Raw genomic sequence first — 26940 nt, 5'->3', positions numbered from 1 at the left:
ATGTACCTTTTGCCTTTAGAAACCATTTTGGAGGAACTGAATTTGTAAGGTTGACAAATATGAGAGCCAAGGGAAGTTGAGCATGGCATTATTATGTCTGACATTGCTTTGTTGTTTGCATTAGCTTCCTGTTGTGACCTAGGCTTTCCCAGCAGCACAAAGCCGAGTCCTTGTCTCTATAAATCCCTTTTATTTAATTTACAATGTATTCCTCTCCAGCAAAGTCTTTCTTCTCCCACAGTCTTGCAAGGTAGTTCCCAATTACCAAGCTTTATCAGGCTTGGAGTGTGGCGAGGCCATTATCTTTCAGACACTGCAATACTTGGCAAGAATGCAGGAATGAACTAATTGTCTCCTGCAACCTTCACTCCCCTTTCGCTCCTCTTTTATGCCCTATGGGAGGGGCCATTCACTGTCCACCTGTGGCCTTATGCAGTATTCCAATTGTGGTCTTACTAAAGCTGTGTAAGGTGGTACTAGAACGTTATGTAATCTTGATTCTATGCCTCTGTTAATGCAGCCTGGGATTGCATTGGCTTTTTGGACTGCCGCTGCACACCGTTGGCTCATCTTTACGTGATTGTCCATTAGGACTCCAAGATTCCACTCACAATTACAGGCATTAAGCCCTGTTTCACCTAGCCTGTACCTAGAAATGAGGTTTTTCTTGCCCAAGTGTAGAACCTTACTTTTAGCCAATTTTCATTCGCCTGACCGACGCTTTTGCCTTTTCCAGGGAAGTCGCCATCCCCGTGGGCAAAAAACTCGGTTTGCAAGAAAAGGTGAGGTGGAAACCTCCTCCAAACCCGATCCTGGAAGCTTTTTATACAAAGCAGAGGACAAATCCCCAAAAGGTGAGTTTGCAGATAAATACCACCCATCTCGCTCTCAGAGGGACATGGGCAGCTGAAAGGATAAACATCATATGAAAGTGAAATATATCAGTGAAATGGGAGCCTGATACAAAGATAGAGAGTATCCCTGCATGTGTATTTATACCACGGAGAAATTAAGGAAAAATTAAAAACTGTGGCCTCTTGCATTTCCCAGAAAGTGGTCTTGAGACTTGGTTGTGCAGCTTTTCTCACCTGGTTCTGTGTCCTGCCTTCCAGGAAGAAATCAGAGGTTTAGCCAAGCAGTGCGATCTCCAACCGAGGCAGGTAGAGAGGTGGTTCCGATACCGGCTGAATCAGGACCAGCCCAGCGTGACCAAGAAATTCTGTGAAGCCAGGTGAGTGGAATCCTTTGGGGCATGGTAATCCATGTACACTCCACATGGACCAGAGCATCTCTTAGTACCCAACAGGATCTTTGTCACTGCTGATTTTACAAGAAGATGATTTAAGAAGGGTGTTTGTGTTAGATGTCTAGTGGGAATATGCCTGTTTGAAGAGTCTTTATCAATTGATCAAGGATGCTTCTCCCAAAGTTTCTATGCTTAAGAATGGGTTTCTAAGCCTGAATAAAGTTCACTGGGGAAGGGAAAGTCTTTGAAATCAATTGATCCCCTGTGTAGTTGCATTCTGCCAGAAAGCTTTGGACACATGGAAGAAGAGAGAGACTGGGTGAGTCCTCATCTGGGGTGGGGCAATGGGAGAAGATGGCAAGAAAGTGAATGGCAGTAGGAATGGAACTGCTTAATTCATTCTTTGCATCTGTCTTAATGCAAAAGGAAAGCAATACCCCAACCTACCAAAAAGTAGAACCATCAACACAGACTAGTAGTACATGTCCAAATAGGTACAAATTGTAAAACAACACCTGTCCAGCCTTGATGAATTCACATCACTAGGACCAGGTACAGATTAACAGAGTGTTGTGTCTCTAAACTATCTATCTCTTGGACTTCACGCCTGCCACACTTTCTACTGTCTATTTTCTATTATGGGAAAATGGGAGGGGGATTATACGGAGTTGGGTAGTATGTAGCCATAATAAGGAATCTGGGCCTAGGCGTTCAAGTAGAAGAAAGGCTGAAGGGTGGGAAAGTTATTGATTGCTTCAGAAAGTGGAAGTGAGGGCTGGAGCAGTCCCATTCCTCTGTGAGGTAGATTTTATATTCCCTTCTAGCACTAGAAGCTCTGGAACTCCAAGCCTGATGTCCAATTATACCCTGATGCTTTTTTTCTGATTGTTTTCCAGCTGGGGTGCCTTTCAATTCCTCATTTTCCTCTTCATTGAATTGGCCACCATTTACAATGTAAGTGCCGACTTTCCCTACTTCTGTTGGTCATTGTCAGAAAAATCCTGGTCATGTGTAATACAGGTAGCGGCCTTCTCTGCCTCCCACCTCCTAACATTTAACGATACATTTCTGATTAGCAAAAAAGGGTCCATTTTTCAACCCTTTCCAATATCTTAGTGACTACGGTTGCTTTGTGGGCTCCTTTCCCTTCCATCGTCCCCTTCATGTCAGATCTAAATAAATGTTGGTGGGATGGTATGATGTCATTCCTAATGAATGGTGTCTTCTTGCAGAAACCCTGGTTCTGGAATGTCCGTGAATGTTTGGACGGGTACCCACAACAGGTAAGGCATCAGGAGACATTCGAATGAACATTTCAATAGGAAAAGGTGAATCAACTACTAAGCCCCTTTGCAAATAATAATAATAATAATAATAATAATAATAATAATAATAATAATAATAATAATAATAATAATAATAATAATAATAATAATAATAATAATAATATGAAACTGGAATCCATCCTGTTGTGAGTTTCCAAACATGACATTCATTCCAGCTTTAGAAATTCAATTATTTCATATTCTTGCAGCTGAAAAGCAAGTGATTAAGCAGTGATAAGAAATACCACATTAATCCAATTATAAACAAATCACCAATAGGCCCTGGGCAAAATCATCGAACTTTCAGGAGACTTTCTAGATGACAAATTTATCATCCAAAAGGTGGATGTGACAGCTATATTGGAAATTTAATAGGGATGAGAATGGAATGGAATGGAATGGAATGGAATGGAATAGAATAGAACAGAACAGAACAGTATAGAACAGAATAGAACAGAACACTGTATTGGCCAAGTGTGATTGGACATACAAGGAATTTGTCTTTGGTGCAGATGCTCTCAGTGTACATCAAAAGACAAGATAATTCGTCAAGAATCATAAGGTACAGCACTTAATGACAGTCATAGGGTACAAATAAGCAATTAGGAAACAATCAATATGAATATAAACAATAAGGATATAAGCAACAAAGTTACAGTCCTGCATTCATAAGTGGGAGGAGATGGTTGGTAGGAACAATGAGAAGGGTAATAGTAATAGTAATGCAGCCTTAGTGAATAGTTTGACAGTGTTGATGGAATTATTTGTTTAGCAGAGTGATGGCGTTTGGGAAAAAACTGTTCTTGTGTCTAGTTGTCTTGATGTGCAGAGCTCTATAGCATCGTTTTGAGGGTAGGAGTTGAAACAATTTATGTCCAGGGTGCGAGGGGTCTGTAAATATTTCCACGGCCCTCTTTTTGACTCGTGCAGTGTACAGCTCCTCAATGGAAGGCAGGTTGGAAGCAATTGTTTTTTCTGCAGTTCTGATTATCCTCTGAAGTCTGTGTCTGTCTTGTTTGGTTGCAGAGCCAAACCAGACAGTTATAGAGGTGCAGATGACAGAGTCAATGATTCCTCTGTAGAACTGAATCAGTAGCTCCTTGGGTACTTTGAGCTTCCTGAGTTGGTGCAGAAAGAACATTCCTTATTATGCTTTTTTGATGACATTTTTGATGTTAGGTGTCCATTTTAGGTCTTGAGATATATAGAACCTAGAAATTTGAAGGTCTGTACTGTTGATACTGTTTTGTCTAGTATTGTAAGAGATGGTAGTAAGGGAAGGTTTCTCCTAAAGTCTACCACCATTTCTACGGTTTTTAGTGTGTTCAGTTCCAGATTGTTTCGGTCCCACCACGAGGCTAGTTGTTCAACCTCCAATCTGTAAGTGGTTTCATTGTTGTCTCAAATGAGATCAATCACTGTTGTATCATCTGCAAACTTCAATAGTTTAACAGATGTATCATTTGAGATGCAGTCATTGGTATATAGAGAGAAGAGAAGTGGTGAGAACACGGAGCACTGAGGGGCTCCTGTGCTAATTGTGCAAGTATCTGATTTGATTTTGCCTAGCTTTACCTGCTGCTTCCTGTCTGTTAGGAAGCTTGTGATCCACTTACAGCATAAAATATCAGCGAACAATTATGAGAAAGCTTTTTGAGATAAGAAGCTGAGATGAGACACTTCTCTGCAAATCTTCAAAGGTGAAGGAATTCCTGTTTAAGATTTATAGCATCTGGAGGAATGCAAGGGGGGAAAGATTCTGCACACAGCTGGAAATGACAAGATGTTTGGAATCCCAGACCAACTTCTTCAGCCAAATGTGAGTCAATCTCCTCCCCCCCTTCACTAATAAATGCTGCAATGGACTGGAGATAATTACTCCTTCCAAACAGCAATAAAGATGACCCAATGGTGAGTGCACCCATCCACCCCTTCGCCTTCCAAGTCAACCTCCAAGTACCTGAGATGGGGGTGGAAGGGGAAGTTGAAGCAGTTGTGGACACCGGTTGCACTCGATGCTTAATCAGCATGTCGATTGTCAAGCAACTATGCATACGCACAAGACCTCTAGCCTGTCCCATTCAGATTGAGCAGGTAGATGGAACGCTAATTGGAGGGGCCCCAGCCACGCTAATAATGGAACTGGTGAACTTACAAGTTGGCCGCCACTATGAGTTTCTCAGATTCATTGTGGCTCCAGAGATGCCAGAAAAAATAATCTTGGGGCTTGCATGGCTTGGCAAGTGGAAGCCTATGATAAAGTGGGAAGACGGTGGTAGGAAATTGATGATTGTGGTTGAGCCGCTACCACCAGAGGAGGAAAAGGGCCAACAACCTGTGGAAGAGGATCCCCAACTTAAGGTGACGAAGAGTCCTACCAAGGGGGAGGCCTCGGAGGAGGAAATGCCCAAACAACTGCCGGAGAAGTCCCCTAGACTGCTACAACGAGTGGCCAGCCCTAACCGACCATGGGAAGAGGTCGCAATGGAGTTCATCGTGGTACTCCCAGACAGGACTTACCTTGTGGCATTGAAAGCGGCCAAACGTAGGCATTGTGCCGCTCTCATTGCGTCTGCGGATAACCGCCCTGCCGCCCTGTTTAGGGTGACCCACTCTCTCCTGTTGCAGGAGACGCGGGAGGCGCCCTTGCAGGGAAGAGCAGAGGAGTTTGGAGAATATCTGCAAGACAAAGTCGCTCAGATCCAGAGCGGATGGGCCCCCCCCAGTGGTCCGGACGAGCCGACATCAGTGAGTCTTGTGAGTCCACTCTGGGAGGAGTTTGACTCTGTTGCCCCCGAGGATTTAGACGGGTTACGGGGACGGCTACGACCCACCACATGTTCAATGGACCCGTGCCCCTCCTGGTTGGTACTGGCATCCTGGGAGGTGACGCGAGGCTGGCTTCTGGGCCTGGTGAACGCCTCGTTGGGTGAGGGCTTCTTACCGGCTGCCTTGAAAGAGGCGGTGGTGAAGCCCCTGCTCAAGAGGCCTTCACTTGACCCAATGGAGCTAGCTAATTATCGTCCAGTCTCCAACCTTCCCTTTTTAGCGAAGGTTGTTGAGAATGTGGTGGCGCAGCAGTTTCCACGGCACCTCGACGAATCCGTATATCTAGACCCACGCCAGTCCGGCTTCCGACCCGGGCACAGCACCGAGACAGCCTTGGTCGCGTTGGTGGATGATCTCTGGAGGGCCAGAGATAGAGGTTGTTCCTCTATCCTGGTCCTATTAGATCTCTCAGCGGCTTTTGATACCATCGACCATGGTATCCTATTGCGCCGGCTGGAGGGGATGGGAGTCGGAGGCACCGTTTTACGGTGGTTCGGCTCCTACCTCTCCGGCCGGATGCAATATGTGTTGACTGGGGGGCAGAGGTCGACCCCGAGGCCACTCTCTTGTGGGGTGCCGCAGGGGTCGGTCCTCTCGCCCCTTTTGTTCAACGCATATGTGAAGCCGCTGGGTGAGATCATCCGTGGCTTTGGGGTTGAGTACCATCTGTACGCTGATGATACTCAGCTGTACATTTCAACCCCAAGCCACCCCAACGAGGCTGTCGAAGTGATGTCCCGGTGTTTGGAAGCCGTCGGGGTCTGGATGGGGGACAACAGACTCAAACTCAACCCCTCCAAGACTGAGTGGCTGTGGCTACCGGCACCTCGGTTCAGCCAGTTAATTCCATCACTGGCCATAGGGGGCGAGCAATTGCCCCCTGTGGAACGGGCGCGCAATTTGGGCGTCCTCCTAGATGCCCGGCTGTCAATGGATGATCATGTGGCAGCCGTGGCAAGGGGGGCGTTCCACCAGGTTCGCCTGGTGCGCCAATTGCGCCCCCTTCTGGACCGTGATGCCCTACGCACAGTCACTCATGCGCTGGTGACGTCTCGCCTGGACTACTGTAACGCTCTCTACATGGGGCTTCCCTTGGGTCGCGCCCGAAGACTGCAGCTAGTCCAGAACGCAGCCGCGCGGGTAGTCACGGGGAGTACTAGGTACTCCCACGTAACACCTCTCCTGCGCGAGCTGCACTGGCTACCTGTGGTCTTTCGGGTGCGGTTCAAGGTTCTGATTGCCATCTTTAAAGCGCTCCATGGCATAGGGCCTAGTTACCTGCGGGATCGCATCCTCCCGCACACATCCCTGCGGCCAATCCGCTCTCACAGGGAGGGCCTTCTCCTGGTGCCGTCCACGAGGCAATGCCAACGGGCGACACCGAGGAGTAGGGCCTTCTCTGTGATGGGCCCAACCCTCTGGAATGACCTCCCCCCCGACATTAGAACCACTACTGACCTCCGCTCCTTCCGACAGAAACTGAAGACACACCTGTTCCGACTGGCTGGTTTGGCATAATTTACAACGTCTACCCCCTGGCATATACTTTTTACTGGCTTTTAGAGGGATAGTGTATAAATTGTATGATATTTTAAATTTTTATATTGTTTACTTATTAGCTGTACAGTTTTGGCCTATTTTATCCTCCTCCTATGCATACATGTATTCTATTTGGTGTTTTTTAATACGGACTGTACACCGCCCCGAGTCCCTTTCGGGAGAGGGGGCGGTATATAAGTGCTAATAAATAAATAAATAAATAAATAAATAAATAACAGCAGTGGGAACAGGGTAATCTGGACAGTTATTGATTTGGTTTCTAAGCAGGCGCACTTCATCGCTTGCTCAGGGTTGCCGTCTGCAAACAAATTAGTGAAAATGTTTGCGAAACACATTTATCGCCTGCACAGAGTACCGAAGAGGATCATTTCAGACCGCGGAGTCCAGTTCACAGCCAAGTTCTGGAGAGAGGTCCTGAGATCCATTGGGTCCACACAAGAACTGAGCTCAGAGGTTCATCCCAGCATGAACTGCGCAGCAGAGAGAGCCAATGCGGTGGTGGAACAATACATCCGGTGTTTTGTGGACTATCAGCAAGACAACTGGTCGGACTTGCTACCCTTTGCCGAAGTGGTGTACAACGACGCAGTCCATAGCAGCACTGGATTTACTCCTTTCCAGATTACCAGTGGCATGGAATTTGTTGCCATGCCTGAGTTGCCTAGAGAACCTCCTTCCTCCATGTCTTTGAATGAATGGATGGACACGCTAAAGAAAGGATGGGAGAATACGAAGAAGGCTCTAACAGATGCGGCAGAAGCCTAAAAAAGAAGCAAGCTGATCAACATCGCTCACTCCAAACCCCCTTCCGTGTGGGGGACAAAGTTTTTGTATCTACCAAATACATAAGATTAAGGATGCCTAGCAAGGAATTTGGTCCAAAATTTCTAGGTCCATTCCCAATAGTGATGATAGTTAACCCAGTTACAGTTCGACTCAGTCTACCCAGAAGTCTAGGGAAAATTGGCCCAGAATTTCATTGTAGCTTGTTGAAACCAGTAATTGGATCTAGCATAAGAGCATCCACCCAAGCTTTTTCTCCTCCTGTAGTGATAGAAGGGGAACCACAATATGAGGTGGAAAAAATCGTAGACTCCAGGCTGAATAGGGGTCGCTTACAGTACTTAGTGCACTGGAAGGGTTACCCTTTGTCTGAAGCTACTTGAGTGAACAGTGGGAAAAAAGCAATTCCATGAGAAGTTTCCCAATAAGTCAAAGGGTCTTCCTGGGGGGAGAAGAGGTGGTTAATTTTTGTTATGTTAACTTTTATGTTATTCTCTTTACAGGAAACAGTTTTCTTCTGAGGAGAGGCTGCCTGTCAGGCCTGTAGTTATGTTTCTTTTAGGATCTTTGGCCTGCCAAACTTTCTATTATTTTCCTATGCTGTTTCATTAGTGTAGTAGTTGGAAGGGGGAATAGAAAGGAGTGTCAGGCCTGTAATTCTGTTCCTTTTAGGATCTTTGGCCTGCCACATAATTAAAACATATATATTATGCTGTTTCATTGGTATAGTAGTTGGGAGGAGGGAATAGAAAGGAGTAGGATTGTGGAATGTATTGTTATGGATTTCTTAGAAGCTCAAGGTCGTCTTTTGTCTCCGCACCTCGACACCTGGCCGGAAGAAGAAGGGTGTGCATGCCAGCGTGGAAGATGAAGATTGGACCATGTGATGAATTATGGGGTGTGGGGATAGATGATGAACTTTTAACTTGGGAAATTCACCGGATGTACCTTAGAGTTGAAATTTCAACAGCATAATGCCAACATGCCTGTCTTATTAAATTGGAGTTTTAAGGACTACTTTGCCTTGGACAATGATTTAATTCTGCATGATATTTGGAACGCTGACATAATTTCAACTCTCCCTTAAAAAATTTTTCTTTCATCGGGGTACTGAATCCCAGCTCTGACCCAACCCTGGGCAGGACGAAATTTCAGTGAAGATGGAGGAAGGAAAGAATGCAGCAGAGAAAGCTAAGGATGATGGATCGCTTATTTTTGTCGAAACCATCTATGCACCTTCTAAAGAAATAGTTCAACAGGCAGAGGCGAAGCAAAGGGAGCTTCAGCAGGGCGCTCGGCGAAAGGAACCGAAACCAAGATTTCCCTCACAGACGGAGGTTGATCTGCGGGAGGAAGTTTCGGGATTTATTGCTTCTCAGGAATGCCTGCTGGAAGGAGGGGGGCCCCCCAAGGGAACTCTGACAGACGGCTGGAGCATGGGGAGAAGAGCAAATGAATGGAGATCTCAGTCGCTATCACGCAGCCAGTCTTTGATGGGCCTTCCGGACCAATTCCGACGCCTAAATGTGAGTGAACAAAAACCCCTGGGGCCCCCAGAACCACCCGGGTGGAGCCTAGCAAAGCCCACATTATCCTTTCCCAGCAGAGAAACTGCTGCGCAGTGGAGCGGAGACCTTGGGTCTTTCCACACAGCCATCAGCGAATCAGCACCCCCCCCTCCTGGAGGAAAAAAAAATTGGGAAGTAAAACTTAACCAGCCGAAAGGGGCCTGGAACACTTTCACCTCCCCCCCTCTGCAAAGCGATGGCTCTGGACCCATCAATCAAGCCAATTCAGGTTGGGCTTTCTTCCCGGGTCATGGATGGGCTCAATGCCAGTGGACGCCTGCCCCTTCCCAACCAATGGCGCCACCCCAAATAGCTGCTCAGAGGCAGAGCCAGGGAATGGGACCACCACAGGGCCCAGCCCCCCCACCAATGCCTCAGCAGGCTTTTGCCCAACCGATGGGTGTGGCCCCACAAAGAAGCTTACCACCCCAAGCAGCAGGCCAACAGGTTGCTCCGGTTCAACCACCAGCACCCCCTCCTCCTCCCACACCCCCCCGATTCCGTGCAACCTATGATGGCAGCCGAGACAAACTAGCTTACTTTATGAATCGAGTGTTGGCGTACGTTGACCAAGTAGGCCCACAATACCTGACGGATCGAGAACTGATCCAAGAGATAGCAGAGGGGATGAATGAAGGAGAGGCAGCACAATGGATAGCGGAACTCCATGAAGAAGCAGCTCCTGAGTTAGATGACATAACGGGGTTCATCCAACTGATGCGGGCCCGATTTTACGATGTGGCCCAACAGGTAGATGCTGAAGACCAGATCCAGGAATTACGACAGGGGGGTCGGCCGGTCAAAGAATTAGTTTGGGAATTCCGGAGAATAGCTGGAAGACTACGTTACTGGCCAGAGAGACTATTGGTCTATACGTTCAAAAAGGCCTTAGATCCCAAACTGAAACAAGCTTGTGCCGTAAGGGGGACCCCAGATCGTATCCAAGAATGGTACACCACTGCAATCATACTGGACCACGAGATTAACACCTATCCAAAGCCTGGTACCAGAACCCCTGAAAAAAAACCGTTAGCCCACCGAACGCAGAGGCAGCAAACTGAAAAGCTCCCGCCAACCCCTCGTTCCTGGGGCCCCAAAATAAAGTGCTACCGTTGTGGTCAGCTTGGCCACCGGGCATCTACATGCTGGGCTCCAGCCCCAGTTCCACAACCACGCCAACCACCTGCCAGCACAGTCAAGAAAACCCCCAGAAAACCACCAGAAAAAAGTCGTCTGGCACAACAGCCAGCAGGGGCAGAGAGCGGAGCCACTGAAAACGCCCGGGACACTTCAGAGGAGGAAGAGGAAGGAAACCCAGAAGACGACCCAATGGTGAGTGCACCTATCCGCCCCTTCCAAATAAAAGCCAAACTCCAAATACCGAAAAGGGGGGTAGAAGGGGAAGTTGGGGTGATTATAGATACCGGCTGCACCCGATGCTTAATCAGCATGTCAATAGTGGAGCAACTAGGTATACGCACCAGACCCCTGAAACAACCCATTCCGTTTGAGCAAGTGGATGGAACCCTAATTGGGGGAGCTCCGGCTACAAAGATCACTGAGTTAGTAAAACTGGTGATAGGCCGCCACTATGAGTTCCTCAGATTCATCGTGGCCCCTGGAATGCAGGAGTCAGTTATCCTAGGGCTTGCATGGTTGGACAAGTGGGAACCTACCATAAAGTGGGAGGATGGCGTTAGAAAGGTGACTATTGGACTTGGGCCGTTACCACCAGTGGAACCAAAGGGCCACCCAGGAACATTGGAACCTAACAGCCCAACCCATCCAGAACCTGCAGCAACCGCAGCAGACACTAAACTTCCGGGAATCCAACGAGTCCCAAAGATCTATTGGGATCTGGCGGAGGTGTTCAGTGAGGAAGACGGAAACTACCTTCCACCTCACCGCGCCACAGATTGTGCCATAGAGTTCAAACCTGGGGTAACCTTACCAAAGCCCAAAATGTACTCTATGACGCCTAAAGAGATGATAGAATTGAGAAAGTACATCGACACCAATTTGAAAAGAGGGTTTATTGAACCAGCAAAATCAAAAGTAGCGGCCCCAGTGCTCTTCAGGGAAAAGAAAGATGGGGGGGTTCGCCTCTGTGTGGACTTACGAGCTTTGAATGCGGTATGCGAAAAGAATACCTATCCCCTCCCTCTCATGAAAGATATGTTGAACCACTTGGCTAAGGGCAAGATTTTCACCAAGCTGGATTTGAGAGAGGCGTATTACCGTATACGAATCCGGAAAGGGGATGAGTGGAAGACCGCTTTTAATACTCCCTTAGGCAGCTTCCAATATAAAGTCATGCCTTTCGGACTACAAGGAGCACCCGCAGTATTCATGCAGTACATAAATGAAGTGCTACACGACCACCTGTACCGCGGAGTACTCGTTTATTTAGATGACATCTTGATCTTCTCTGAGACCATGGAAGAACATGTGAAACTGGTACGGCAAGTCCTGAAAAAACTTCTAGCTGCCAAACTTTATGCAAAATTGTCAAAGTGTGAATTCCACAAGACCTCGCTAGATTATCTGGGATATCGTATCTCCAATGAAGGAGTAGAAATGGACCCAGAAAAAGTGAAAGCGGTGTTAGATTGGAAACCTCCAAGCACTCGCAAACAATTACAAAGCTTCCTTGGATTTGCAAACTTTTATAGGCAGTTTATTCCAACCTTTGCTGAAATTGCCCTACCATTGACTGACCTATTAAGAACGGGGCCTTCCCCTACTAAACCAAAAGCAAACCAACCATTAAGATGGACAATTGACTGTCAAAAGGCTTTTGAGAAATTAAAACGGCTCTTTGCCCAAGAACCCATATTGCAACACCCCGATCCAGAGCGACCTTTCATAATCCAAACGGATGCCAGTGATGTCGCGATAGCCGCGGTGCTACTACAAAAGAATAAGGAAGGCCACCTCTTACCATGCGCTTACATCTCCAAAAAACTCACCACTACGGAAAGAAGGTGGCCCATTTGGGAGAAGGAGGCATTCGCGATCAGGTGGAGCATGCTCACCTGGAGGCATCTCCTGGAAGGGGGGGATATACCGTTCGAGGTATGGACTGATCATAAAAACCTCGAAACTCTCCTTGCCCATCGAAAGTTATCCCCCAAACAGGTCTGTTGGGCCCAATATTTCCAAAGGTTCAAATTTGAAATTAAACACATCCCCGCAGGGAAGAACTTGTTAGCAGATGCACTGTCGAGAAAACCCCAGTTTGACAGTAAGAAGGAAGAAATTTTCCATCCCATCATATCTTCTTCTCACCAAAAGGCAGCTCAAGTCACCAGTCGAAGCCAAGATAAACTGAGAACCGAACTGAAAGCAGCCCTCCAGACAGACCCATGGTTCAACAACAACAAAGACATCCTAACGATTAATGATGGCGTAGCCTGGAAGGGATCCAAACTGTACGTCCCTGCAGAAATGAGATTGCAAGTGCTACAGCGGAGTCATGATGCGAAACTAGGAGGTCATTTCGGATTCCTGAAAACTCTCCACCTCGCTAGACGTCAATTTTGGTGGCCAAAGATGAGGTCGGAGGTGGAAGATTATGTAAAAAGCTGTGCTACTTGTGCAACAATGAAAACCCGTCCGGGAAAGCCCCCTGGACTACTACAACAAGTGGCCAACCCTAGCCGACCATGGGAAGAGATAGCAATGGACTTCATTGTCGAACTTCCAGATAGCAGTGGTAATAAAGTAATCTGGACAGTTATTGATTTGTTTTCCAAGCAAGCACACTTTATCGCTTGTTCAAGCCTACCGTCCGCAAAGAAATTAGCGAAAATGTTTGTGAAACACATTTATCGCCTACATGGAGTTCCAAAAAGGATCATTTCAGATCGCGGAGTTCAATTCACCGCCAAGTTCTGGAGAGAATTCCTAAAATCGATCGGGTCCACGCAGGGACTCAGCTCAGCATTTCATCCCAGCACAAATGGGGCAGCAGAGAGGGCCAATGCGATGGTGGAACAGTACATCCGGTGTTATGTGGACTATCAGCAAGACAATTGGTCGGACTTGCTACCTTTCGCTGAAGTAGCATATAATAATACGGTTCACAGCAGTACCGGATTAACTCCTTTCCAGATTACCAGCGGCATGGAATTCGTTCCCATGCCTGAACTACCTAAGGAACCTCCCTCATCCATGTCCCTGAATGAATGGCTGGAGGCACTAAAGAAGGGATGGGAGAATACCAAAAAGGCACTAACAGATGCGGCAGAAGCATACAAGAAGCAAGCTGATAAACATCGTTCCCTACAACCCCCCTTTCGAGTGGGGGACAAAGTTTTTTTGTCTACTAAATACATAAGATTAAAGATGCCTAGTAAGAAATTAGGTCCAAAATTTCTAGGTCCTTTCCCAATAGAAAAGATAATTAACCCAGTTACAGTTCGACTCAGCCTACCTAGACTCTTAGGGAAAATTTACCCGGTATTCCATTGTAGCTTATTGAAGCCGGTAAGGGAGTCTAGCACGAGACCATCCACCCAAACTCCACCTCCTCCCGTAGTGGTAGAAGGGGAAACACATTATGAAGTGAAAAAAATATTAGATTCCAGGCTGTATAGAGGTCGTTTACAATATTTAGTGCATTGGAAGGGATACCCTTTGTCAGAAGCTACGTGGGTGAAAAGTTGGGATCTGAAAGCAGATAAATTAGTGAAGCAATTCCATGAGAAATTCCCTGATAAGCCAAAGGGTCCCCCTGGGGGAGGAAGAGGTGGTTAAATTTTGATAGTTAACATTTATGTTATTCTCTTTTCAGGAAACGTTTTTCTCTTGAGGAGAGGCCGCCTGTCAGGCCTGTAATTCTGTTCCTTTTAGGATCTTTGGCCTGCCACATAATTAAAACATATATATTATGCTGTTTCATTGGTATAGTAGTTGGGAGGAGGGAATAGAAAGGAGTAGGATTGTGGAATGTATTGTTATGGATTTCTTAGAAGCTCAAGGTCGTCTTTTGTCTCCGCACCTCGACACCTGGCCGGAAGAAGAAGGGTGTGCATGCCAGCGTGGAAGATGAAGATTGGACCATGTGATGAATTATGGGGTGTGGGGATAGATGATGAACTTTTAACTTGGGAAATTCACCGGATGTACCTTAGAGTTGAAATTTCAACAGCATAATGCCAACATGCCTGTCTTATTAAATTGGAGTTTTAAGGACTACTTTGCCTTGGACAATGATTTAATTCTGCATGATATTTGGAACGCTGACAAGGAGTAGATTTGTGGAATGTGTTGTTGTCATTCTTTCTAGAAGTCCAAGGTCATCTTTTGTCTCCACACCTCGACACCTGACCGGAAGCAGAGGGGTGGAGATGCCAGCGTGGAAGAAGAAGATTGGACCATGTGACGGATTTATGGGTGTGGGGATAAGATCATGAACTTTCAACTGGGTGGAATCCCAGGAAGCTTTTCAGATTTGGGATTTTCTACAGATGTGCTAAGATGTCTGACTTATTAAATTGAAACTTTAAGGAAAGTTTTGCCTTGGATTCTGATTTAATTCTGCATGATACTTGGAGCGCTGACACTGATTACGAGAAGTCAGCATGGGCTTGTTGAAGATAAATTATGCCAAACAAACCTTTTATTGCCTTCTTTGATGAAATGACTAAATCAGTGGACCAAAGAAATGCTGTGGATATAGCAAGGCATTTGATAAAGTAGACCATAACCTCCTACTTGGTAAGGTAGAACAATGTGGAATAGACAGCATCACCACCAGATGGATTTGCAGTTAGCTGTCCAACCACACTCAGCAAGAGATCCTCAATGGAACCATGTCTAGATAGAAGCATGCAAAATATCTCAAAATATTGTCTTGGCCGCAGTGCTCTTCAACTTCTTCATAAATGACCTAGATGAGGAGATGGAAGGGGTGCTCATCACATTTCTGAATGACACTAAGATTGGGGGAATTGCTAACATTTAGGATACCTCATCCAAGTCTGGTTACCATGATGCCAAAAAGATGCTGAGGCCCTAGAAAAAGTGAAGGCAGAGCAACAAAGATGATATGGAGTGCAGAGGATAAATTGCATGATGAATGACTAATGGAACTACTGTATGTATATTTAGGCTAATGAAGAGAAGACTGATGGGAGACTTGTTAACAGTCTATGAGGACTAGAAGGACCATCATGGGGTAGATTTACTCTCTACAGCACCTGAGGGCAGGACAAAGAGAAATGGGTCTGGATAGATCCTTTTCAGGCATGAAATATTAAGAGAATCCCCATGCACACGAGGACTCTCTAGGATAGTATTTCCCAAAGTTGACAACTTTAAGACATGTGGACTTCAACTTCTAGAATTCTCCAACCATCATGAACACAGTACTAGGATATTTGCCAGAACTGCAGCCCTCTTTTCTTTTGGATCTTTGGCCTTCCACACGTTCTATTATTCTAGTATGCTTTTTCTATTGTGGGAAAATGGGAGGGGGAATTGCAAGGAGTGAGATGCTATGCAGCCATAACAACATTCTTTCTAGAAAGCCAAGGTCATCCTTTGTCTTTGCACCTCTTCACCTGACTGGAACTGGATGGGTGGAACTGCCAGCATGGACCCTGTGATGGACTTGTGGGCGTGGGGACAAGATCGTGAACTTCCAAATAATGGGGGGAAACTGGAAAGCTTTCAGATTTGAGTTTTCCCAGATGTGCCAAGATGGCTCTCTTAATAAATTGGAACTTTGAGCAATACTTTGCCTTGGATTCTGATTTACTTTTGGATGCTATTTGGAACCCTGACAATATTGTCTTCACTTTGGAAGCTAAGAATTGGGATTGCATGACACCATTTGTCCATTTATGCATTGCAGCCTCTCCAGCTGAGCCTTTTTGGCTACTACCTCATGCAGTTCTCCTACTACTTGTCCAAGGTTATGACAATTCCTTTTGATGTCAAATATAAGGTGAGTGAACTCTGGCAGAATAGAAGCGGAGCAGCTGATCAGGAAGCCCCATTCAGATTCCGGAAAGAAATGTGGGTCTTCCTTTTGTTGTGCTATCAGCATTTATGCCTTTCAATTAATTTATGCAGCAGCCCATCTGGCCATGGCAGTTCAGGTAGTTCATTTGAAAACTTCACAATCAATCAAATGTCAATCAAACCAAAGTAAAGGTGCTGCTTTGGTGCATCTTAAGACACAAATTTTATATATGACAAAAAATATTGTTGTTATGACTTTTAACTGCATCATAGGGAAATGATTTTTGAACCAGGGTATCTCAAATGGAATAACATATGGAATGAACCCAAAATCTGGGAGCAATGACGTTGTGCCTCCTTCGATGCTCCTGGCTGCTGCTGTGCTGCTAATGAGATATGATATGATCTTCATTTTCAATTTTCTGTGACAGTTTCCCAGGCAGTCTCACAATCCTTTGCTATCTTTCTCCACCCAGTAGCAGCCAGATACCTGTTTGCTGGAAGGGGGAAGGGGAAGGGGAAAAGGAAGGAAGGAAGGAAGGAAGGAAGGAAGGAAGGAAGGAAGGAAGGAAGGGAGAAGAGGAAGGACGGGAAAAAAAGAAAGAAAGAGAGAGAGAGAGAGAGAGAGAGAGAGAGAGAGAGAGAGAGAAGACAGGAAGGAAGACAGGAAGTATTTCCAATACTCTTCACAAGGTTCCCAAAGGTAAGGAAATATTTCTGAAACAATGACTCAACAAAGCACAGTTGTCTATTTCCACTCACAACCCCTTCCCCATAACCGGACAGATGCCCCCCCCCCGAGGAGCTACAAAATCAATAATCTAGTTATCTCCTTTTTCTGCAGGACATTAATATGATTCTTGTCCACCATGTGATCGCCATGTTGCTCATTGGCTTCTCCTATTGCACCAATTTCATCCGTGTTGGTTCAGTTGTCATGGTCCTCCACGATGTTCCCAATTGTCTGCTGTTTGTAAGTTCATGTCCGTGAAGATTCTTCCTCTACCCTCAGATAAAAGAAGAATGTATTCTTTCCCTTCCTTCCTCTCTTTTAAAAAATAAACAAAACCCTCACCCATGTTTTTGAAAAGAGGAAATCAATTTAGAAAAGAATTTATACCAGCCTTCTCTTGCCTGCAGTCTGCCAGACGTTTTGGGATCAGATAAATAATTGATGCCATAAGTCCCAATCTGGAAGGCTTCTTTGAAGGTTGAGAAAATACAAAAAGAAAATAGTAATTCAGAGAAAGAAGCAGCACGGAAAAAAAATGGGGGCTGAAATTGTTTCAAATTTTAGATATCCAGTTTTGAGTTTGAAAGCTAACCCTCACTTGCGGGAGACTAAAATATTCCCATCAGGCTTTGCTTGCAAGCTGGTCTGCATCCAGGTTTCTCTTTAGCGTTTTCATATTCTGCAAACTACAATTCCCAGGATCCCACCGGGAGACAGAATACAGGTGCTGCTGCAGCTTAAACCCACAGAAATTTGCCATCATATTCTGATGGTCAAGTGTTCTCACAACAGGACCCTCAGCCACTCCACAGTTTCTGTCCCAAAGATGCTTTTTCAAGAGGCAACGAGACTTCCTAGGTTTTTTTCCTTTGAAGATGTTTTGCTTCTCATCCAAAAAGCTTCTTCAGCTCGGACTGGATGGTGGTGAATGGAAGTGTCAGGTCCCGGATATTTCTACTGGGAAGCTATTTGGTGGAAGGAAGTGGGAAGAATGGAGAGATCTGTATATGAAGGTATATGTTTCCCTGCAAGAATGGAGTGTGGGAGGGGGTTGGTTAACACTGCTTTAAATCGTGTATTTTTCGGAGTATAAGACGCACCTTTTTCCCTCAAAAAAGAGGGTGAAAATCTTGGTGTATCTTATGCACTGAATACAGCATTTTTGGCCTCCCAAAACCCTGCTCCCTTTGCAAAAATGGCCATGCAGAGCCTTTAGGAGGCTTCCAGAGTGCTCCTGGGGGCTGGGGAGGGCAGAAATCAGCACAAAATTGGCCTTTTTGTGCTTGTTTTCACCCCCCGAGCCCCCAGGAGCACTCTATAAACCTCCTTAAGGCTATGTATGCCCTTTTTTTTGGACAAAAATGGGCCATTTTTTCAAAAAAAAACAGGCTGTTGTTGGGGGGGGGGGTGTTCTACAAAGTGCAAAAAAAATATATTTGCCTCTTCAAAATCTTGGTGCATCTTATACTCCAGTGCGTCTTATACTCCAAAAAATATGGTAGCTGGTTTTAAGTAAGAAGCTTCAGTTCTTGCCTGGATCTCTTGTTATCACAAACTTTCCAATAAAAGCTCCTTTTGGAACAACTGCCATTTCAAGAGTCCTGCTTTCTTGGGAAGATTGGAAAGGGAAGAAAGGACAGGAAGAATTTATACTCCTTGCAGACAGCTGGCCATTTGCATTCTTTTAGTGAGTGCTAAGAGCACTTCAAGGCTTATCTCTATCCTCATGGTCCAGATTAGTCATTCTTTCTTTATTGCAAATTTTGTCAGAGGTAATAAAGTGTGGTGGCGCAACAGTTCCCACGCCACTTGGAGGAAATTGATTATCTAGACCCGCGCCAGTCCGGTTTCCGGCCCGGTCACAGCACGGAGACAGCCTTGGTCGCATTGGTGGATGATCTCTGGAGGGCCAAGGACGGGGGTTGCTCCTCCATCCTGGTCCTATTAGATCTCTCAGCGGCTTTTGATACCATCGACCATGGTATCCTATTGCGTCGTCTGGAGGGGCTGGGGGTGAGGGGCACCGTCTTGCTGTGGTTCTCCTCCTACCTCTCTGGCCGGACGCAATGCGTGCTGGCAGGGGAGCAGAGGTCGACCCTGAGGCCACTCACCTGTGGGGTGCCACAGGGGTTGGTCCTCTCGCCTCTCCTGTTCAACACATACATGAAGCCGCTGGGTGAGATCATTCATGGTTTTGGGGTTGAGTACCATCTGTACGCTGATGATACTCAGCTGTACATTTCCACCCTGAACCACCCCAACGAGGCCGTCGAAGTGATGTCCCGGTGCCTGGAGGCCGTGCGGGTCTGGATGGGAAGCAACAGACTCAAGCTCAACCCCTCCAAGATGGAGTGGCTGTGGATACCGGCGCCCCGGTTCAACCAGTGGGTCCCATCACTGGCCATCGGGGGCGAACAACTGGCCCCCGTGGAACGGGCGCGCAATTTGGGCGTCCTCCTGGATGCTCGGCTGTCGATGGACGACCATGTGACAGCCGTGGCAAGGGGGGCGTTCCACCAGGTTCGCCTGGTGCGCCAATTGCGCCCCCTATTGGACCAGGACGCCCTTCACACAGTCACCCATGCGCTTGTGACGTCCCGCCTGGACTATTGCAATGCTCTCTACATGGGGCTCACCTTGAGATGCACCTGTAGGCTGCAGCTGGTCCAGAATGCGGCCGCGCGGGTAATCATGGGATGTACTAGGTACTCCCATATAACACCTCTCCTGCGCGAGCTGCACTGGCTACCTGTGGCTTTTTGGGTGCATTTCAAGGTGTTGGTTATCACCTTTAAAGCGCTCCATGGCACAGGACCTAGCTACCCGCGGGATCGCATCCTACCCCATACATCCCTGCGACCAATTCGCTCTCACAGGGAGGGACTCCTCCAGGTGCCGTCCACTAGGCAATGCAAGCGGGCGGCGCCCAGGAGTACGGCCTTCTCTGTGATGGGCCCGACCCTCTGGAATGACCTCCCCCCCGACATCAGAACTACTACCGATCTCTGCTCCTTCCGCAAGAAACTCAAGACCCACCTGTTCCAATTAGCTGGCCAGGCCCAACCGTAGTTTCAATTTTCAGTCCTCCTGGCCAGCATTTTAAATTTTAAGGGGTTGTCCTTTTTACCTGTTTTAATTTTTATTATCACTGTACAGACCCTATATTTAATTTGTTTTTAATAAGGGGTATTTAATATTGTTATTGTATATATGGTTTTAGCTTTTGTCTGTACACAGTCCTGAGTCCCCTCGGGGAGAGGGGGTGGTCTATAAATTCAATAAATGAAATGAAATGAATGAAAGTGGATTGCCAGATTTTACCCCCCCCCCAACAAAATCTCTGTTTATACATTACAGAAAATAGAATAGCAGAGTTGGAAGGGACCTTGGAGGTCTTCTAGTCCAACCCCCTTCTTAGGCAGGAAACCCTACACTGCTTCAGGCAAATGACTATCCAATCTCTTCTTTAAAACTTCCAGTGTTGGAGCATTCACAATTTCTGGAGGCAAGTTGTTCCACTGATTAATTGTTCTAACTGTCAGGAAATTTCTTCTTAGTTCTAGGTTGCTTCTCTCCTCGATTTGTTTCCATCCATTGCTTCTTGTCCTACCCTCAGGTCTTTTGGAGAAGAGTTTGACTCCCTCTTCTTTGTGGCAACCCCTGAGATATTGGAAGGCTGCTATCATGTCTCCCCTAGTCCTTCTTTCTCTTAAGCTAAACATACCCAGTTCCTGCAACTGTTCTTCATATGTTTTAGCCTCCAGTCCCCTAATCCTCTTTGTTGCTATTCTCTGCACTCTTTCCAGAGTCTCCACATCTTTTCTACATCGTGGTGACCAAAACTGAATGCAAATATTCCAAGTGTGGCCTTACCAAGGCATTATAAAGTGGTATTAACACTTCACTTGATCTTGATTCTATCCCCCTGTTGATGCAGCCTAGAACTGTGTTGGCTTTTTTGGCAGCTGCTGCACACTGCTGGCTCCTATTTAAATGACTGTGCACTGGGACTCACAGTTACTACTATTGAGCAAGAGTCACGTGAGTAATGCAAATGTGTGTGGAGCCTTCTTGGTTGCAGCCAAGTGCACAACCTCCAAGTGGCCTCAACGACTCACTAAAAGAATGCAAATGACCAGCTGTCTGCAAGGAGTATAAATCTTTCCATTCCCCAACATCCAGTCAGAGATAAAGAAGCTTCTTGGATGAGAAGCGAGACATCTTCAAAGAAAAACTAGGAAGCCCAGTTGCCTCTTGAAAAAGCACCTTTGGCACAACCGGGACTTGGATGACCGAGAATCTCCATAGACATCAACAATTTCTCCTTCTTCTTCTCTCTTTTTCCCCAGAGTGCAATGATGTGTAAGTACCTGAAGTGGTGGAAAACCTTCGACACACTCTTTATCCTTTTCGCAGTGGGGTTCCTCTTTGCTCGTGGCATCGTTTTTCCTTACAAGTACGTTTTGGGAATGCATGGGGAAAGGGCAGGAATTTGACAACACAATTGCAGTGGCGTCTTTTGTTGACATTTTCCCTCACATCTTAGGACATCTTGTTTATATTGTGATGACCAGAACTACAGCCAAGTGTGGCTGTATTAACGCTTTGTTAATACAACTTTACAAAGCCTTCATACAGCCATACTTGGAATGCGGCATCCAGTTTTGGTCACCACAATATAAACAAGATGTTGAAGCTCTGGAAAGAGTGCAGAGAAGAGGAACAAAGATGATTAGGGGACTGGAGGTTAAAATATATGAAGAACAGTCATAGGAATTGGGTATGTCTCGTCTAGAGAAAAGAAGGACTAGGGGTGATATGATGGCTATTTTCCAAAGCACCAAAAGACAAGGCAAGAAATGATGGATGGGAATTAACTAAGGAGACAAGCATCCTGGAACTAGGGAGAAATTTCCTAACAGTAAGGTGACCAACTTTTTTTACAATGAAAAGGAGGACAAATAAATTGGAAAAAATATATCATAAATAAAAGAAATATTTTATTCATTGCAACAATAATACACTAAAATATGATATATGCATAATAAAAACATTTGCAACATTTTATATTGTAATTATGCTTACATGCCTGTTCATTATTATTTAAATGAGTACTTTTCCATTGAATTAATATTTTTGTCAATGTATCATCTTCTAACAATATATTGGAAATATCTGAACAAGAAATATCCTTCATATTGAATTTTACGGCAAGTGCTGCAGCTAGAGTATCAACATTCAATCTCGATTTCTCACTTGTTGAAAAATCATTGGCAATTGAAAAAAACTCTTTCAACTGCTGCATTAGTTCCAGGGCAGCACAACGTAAATTGAACAAGTATAAATAAATGTTCACATGGAATATGTTCATTTTTGAAATGGCTGAAAATATCCACCCATCTTTTATCAATTTCAACATGTTGATTTTCCCATTGTATTAAGTTTTCAGAATTTAAATATACATTCAGTCTTCTAATTTCTTCAAAGAGACAATTGTCGTCTATTTTAATGTCTAGCATTTCTTTAGATAAAAATTCAACACAAGATTCAGTATCTGTTCAATATACTTGCGATGAAGTAAAAAAAAAACACCATTAAAAACTGTTTAATAAAACGTGAATTGTACTTACCTCTGTATAATTGAATATTCACTGAGAAAGAAATAATTTCCGTAAGTCATTCAATTGCCGATGTGCCGTGAGTCTACTGCGTGCGTATGTGCCGTGTTGTGTTTGGGTAAGAAGTAAACAAAGCCACTTGCACGCGGCGCTCTCTCTCAAGGTCTCCCGTGCGGAGCGCATGCATCTCATAATCGCGTCTTATACCGCACTATACCGAGTCTTGACGAATTGTCATGTCAAACACAAATACGTCACATAACGCGCAACAGATTAGTCTTCAAATATTGAAAAGGAGGACATGTAGAGGACACTTTTTGAGGGAGGACAGAACTTACAAAAGAAGGACTGTCCTCCCTAAAAGAGGACGGTTGGTCACCTTACTAACTGTGAAAGCAATCAACCAATGGAATAGCTTGATTTCAGATGTTGTGGGTGCTCCCTCACTGGAGGCTTTCAAGAAGAGGCTGGATGGCCGTTTGTCTGAAATGGTATAGAACATCCTGTTTGAGCAGGGGTTGGGCTAGATGACCCCAAAGGTATTTTCCAAGTCTATCATTCTATGTTCTATCTCAGCTTGTAACTGCTATAAACAAGTAGAAGTTTCACCCTGCATGTCACCCATCAAACTTCCAGAGTTGGGAGGTAACCATCTGTTATTCTCTATTAAAATACTTCAATCTTAATCAATGTTGGCTAAAGCACTTCAGATCACCTGTTCTTGTTTTGAAGCCCTAATGGATATTGTGAATTCCTAACTGGATTGATTATCTCAGCCTTGAAAAATACGGAGGAGATAACCATTTTCCTTTTTCTTTTTCCATCCCCTCTCCCTCCTCAAGGGTTCTCTACAACACATATTACTATTTGGCGGAACTCCACCAGCCTTATTTTGGCTACTACTTCTTCAACATCCTCCTGATGCTCCTGTATCTTTTCAGTGTTTCCTGGTCTTGCCTGATCCTCCGCAAAATTTATAGGTTCCTGATCCATGGCAAGGTAAGGGCATAAATTGGGCACTCAGCACTCGGGAAAGTGGGAGCAGAAGGCACATGTTGGGGAGACAGGGAGAAGACCATCAGTTACTTTGGTTTAACCCTGCTCCAATTTCATTTTCATTCTGCGTTGAGTCTGATGCAAGATTGCTTGGTCCTGCTGATCCTCACTCTTCTCTTTAATTTTCCCCAGTTTGAATTGTAGATTATAACCTCTGCTCTATTTTGTTCTGTGAAATATTCTCTGCCCAGATGTATGAGCTGCATTGGTACAGTGGTTAAAATGCAGTACTACGCATCAGGGCTACTTGCCCTGAACTGAATCTGGTAGTTGGATTCTCACCAGGCTCAAGGTTGACATCCTTCCGAGGTCGGTAAAAATGAGGACCCCAATTGTAGGGGGGGCAGTAGGCTGACTATGTAAACTGCTTAGAGAGGGCCTTCAAGCACAGTGGAGAGGTATAGAAGTCTAAGTGCCATGGCTATCATTTAAGAGGGCTGTTGGCAGGAGGGAATTCAGTGGGAGTGAAAGAGGCCCTGCTTGGTTGCCATGCTTACATTCATTCATTTGGAATATTTGTGGACCGCAGCTGGGATATGTGCCTCGGTTGTCCAATGGCTGCCACTTCTTGTGCAGATGATCCTTTGCACTTTCACAAATGCCCTCTCCTCCTCAAAGGAGAAGCAGACACTCCCCACCCACCAGTTTACACACCTGTTTCTTTGACTTCCTGTTGAGGCACGAGACCCACTCTTGGCCTTTGAGCTACCACCAATTTCACCTATCGCATTCTGCCTGAGCACTTCCTTCATTAAGACTGGAGGGGAAAGGGAGTCTGAACACAACCTCGGGGTCAGTCTCTGTTTGACACAGAAAGGTCATAGTCATAGCTCCAAAACCAGATTCCCTACCCACCCCTTGCTTTCTGGACACCTGATCAGTGGAGGTTGCGTCAGTGAAAGGAAGCTGAGAATTGGAATGTAGGAGACCACGTATGTTCAACAATGCTCCCTAGGCAAAATAGACTTTTTGACACAAACTATTACATTACACACATTCCTAAACGGTGGCCTTATAATGGCAGTGGGAAAGGATGTGGATCAAACTTACCACAACACCCAGTCTATAGCGATTGTCATCGCTCAACAAAACCCCTTGAAAATTCTAACTGTTATGTCCACACAGGCATGAGCAGAGGCTTTCCCTAGCGCTGTGCAAGTGCGGCAGTGGTGGGTTGCAGGCAGTGCGCCCTGGTACGGGCATACCGGTGCCTGCAGGGAGCACTGGATACCGTTCCGGTATGGTGCTCTGGAGGGCCCGCCCGCCCTCATTCCTTACCTGTATTTGAAGGAAATGGGCCATCTGCGCACATGTGGGCAGCATACGGTGCCCATGCGACACTCCGCCACGCAGCTGGAGTGTTGCGGAGCATCACAGGAGATTAGGACGCATGTGTATGCAGCGTGTGTGTGCGCGTGCATTGTGCACATTCATGTGGTGGCTGCCGAGCCACGTTGCACCATGCGGGATGTCTTTTAAAGTTATTGGTTAATTGGCTGAGAGCTTCCCTTAAAAGGAGCTGTCAGCCGGAAGCTGCACGTTGGTTTATAGTCTGCTCTTATCTTGAATGAACAGCATTGCTGGAATCTGACTCCTCTTCTGTTTCTCAAGGACAATATTGCACTAACCTCAGGGTTTTGTTTTTGTTTGGGAGTGGGATATTAAAAATCAGGACCCAAATAAGGGATCCTGTCCCCTCCCCTCTACAACAGCCAAGCAAGCACATTAAAACTCTTCAGAAATGAATGGGGACATCAAAAAGATTCCATGCTCCACCATCTCAATTGCAGGTCCCTCTTGCAATTTGTTAGGGAGGGCCATTCATCTTTGTTTTCATGATAGAAAAATCCCCTCCCCCAAAATATACAATCCAGACAGACACTGGCTGTGTTTAAGTGGGAGTCCTACTGAGACCCTCAACCCCAGAGCTTCAGGAGAGGAGAATGACCATTTGATTGGGTTTTTGAAGAGATACCAGCGCTATCATGCAGTGCTGAAAAAGGAGGACTAAGAAGTCCTTTCTGAGTCTGCAAAGGTACGTACAACAGCGAGGGGGAGGGAGCAGCTGTGCCACATGGTTTAGATTCACTATAAAGCAGGATATCTTGCGTTCTAGAGGATATAAATCCCACAGCACAGCTGATCGTCGGAAATACAGGTTAGCCCAAACCGGTAGCAATTTCAGTTTGCATGAATGATAGCATTTCTTACCGGTAGCATATCACCCCTGTAATGTGGATAGCTCAACCTTGCAGGAGGTTCAAGTCCCCCATGTCTCTTGAACATTTTTTTAATTTGTTTTTTTTATTAATTAAATTTCTTAGTGCTTAATACACATTGTGTTGTCTGGGTGTTTAATTTGCTGAACAATACATGTTACGTTCTTAATCTCCACCTCTTTTTTTTCAACCACTGATAAAACAGATTCCAGGCTTGATAATATTCTGTATCTTCCTTCTGTTTTGTGTTTAACACCAGTCTGTCCATTTCTGCACATTCTAGTATCTTCTTAATTATCTCTTCATCTCCTGGTGTTTCTTCATTTTTCCAGCATTGCGCAAATACAATCCTCACTGCTGTCAAGACGTGCAATATGGAATACATACTTTTCTTATCAGGTTTACCTGATTTTATATCTAATAAAAATAGTTCAGGTTTAAAAACTATGTGCTTTCCAATCATCTAATCTAGTTTTTATGTGCCCGTTTTTTAATCCCATTTCCACCATTTGCTAGACATATTTTTAAACACTTTAGCTAACCTAGCCGGTGGTAAGTGCCATCCATAAAACATGTTATATACATATTCATTCTTCAAAGTTGCCATTAACAATGACTTCTTAAACATTTTGAAGCGCTTTCTTCTAAAGAGCCATGTGCTTGCCTGTATCCCATGCAAAACATAGCCTGGCCCTTGGGTTCCGTCTCCCATGCAAAAGGCCAGTTGTGAGTCCCCAAAAGGGTTTTTGCTCTCTGATGGACTCCATCCAAGCAGGGTTGAAGAGGTGACCTCTCTCTTTCTCTGTTGTAGATGGAAAAGAATGTGCGGAGCGACTCAGAGAGTAGCGAGAAGGAAGATGTGGATGAAGTGGACCAGAAGGCAGAACAAAAAACCAAATAATCAAAACGGCCCCACTGTCAAGGAATTGCGCAGCAGGTGTCCAAATGCAGTCATAGACACTGAAACAAACTTGTAGTTTTATATAAATAAATATGTTTGAGATTTGCATTTGCAGCAGACAAGATTGACACAG

At 45.4% G+C, this 26940-nt stretch overlaps 1 protein-coding gene across 1 annotated transcript; it reads left to right on the top strand.

The window, feature by feature from the left end:
• Positions 1–26920, top strand: LOC309384160 (ceramide synthase 4-like; the record flags this gene model as incomplete). Its single annotated transcript, XM_081937366.1, has 10 exons — positions 1–44; positions 737–854; positions 1113–1231; positions 2143–2200; positions 2479–2529; positions 16171–16263; positions 17125–17253; positions 21363–21469; positions 23474–23630; positions 26718–26920. The coding sequence occupies 10 exons, from the start codon at positions 1–3 to the stop codon at positions 26805–26807; spliced, it is 966 nt and encodes a 321-aa protein (XP_081793492.1). The 3' UTR covers positions 26808–26920.
• Positions 26921–26940: the final 20 nt, after the last annotated feature.

The sequence above is a fragment of the Natrix helvetica genome (assembly GCF_964273705.1).
Source record: "Natrix helvetica genome assembly, chromosome: 1".
NCBI classification, from domain to species: domain Eukaryota; kingdom Metazoa; phylum Chordata; class Lepidosauria; order Squamata; family Natricidae; genus Natrix; species Natrix helvetica.
The sequence above is the reverse complement of the archived record's forward strand: the minus strand, read 5'-3'. Positions and strand labels throughout refer to the sequence as shown.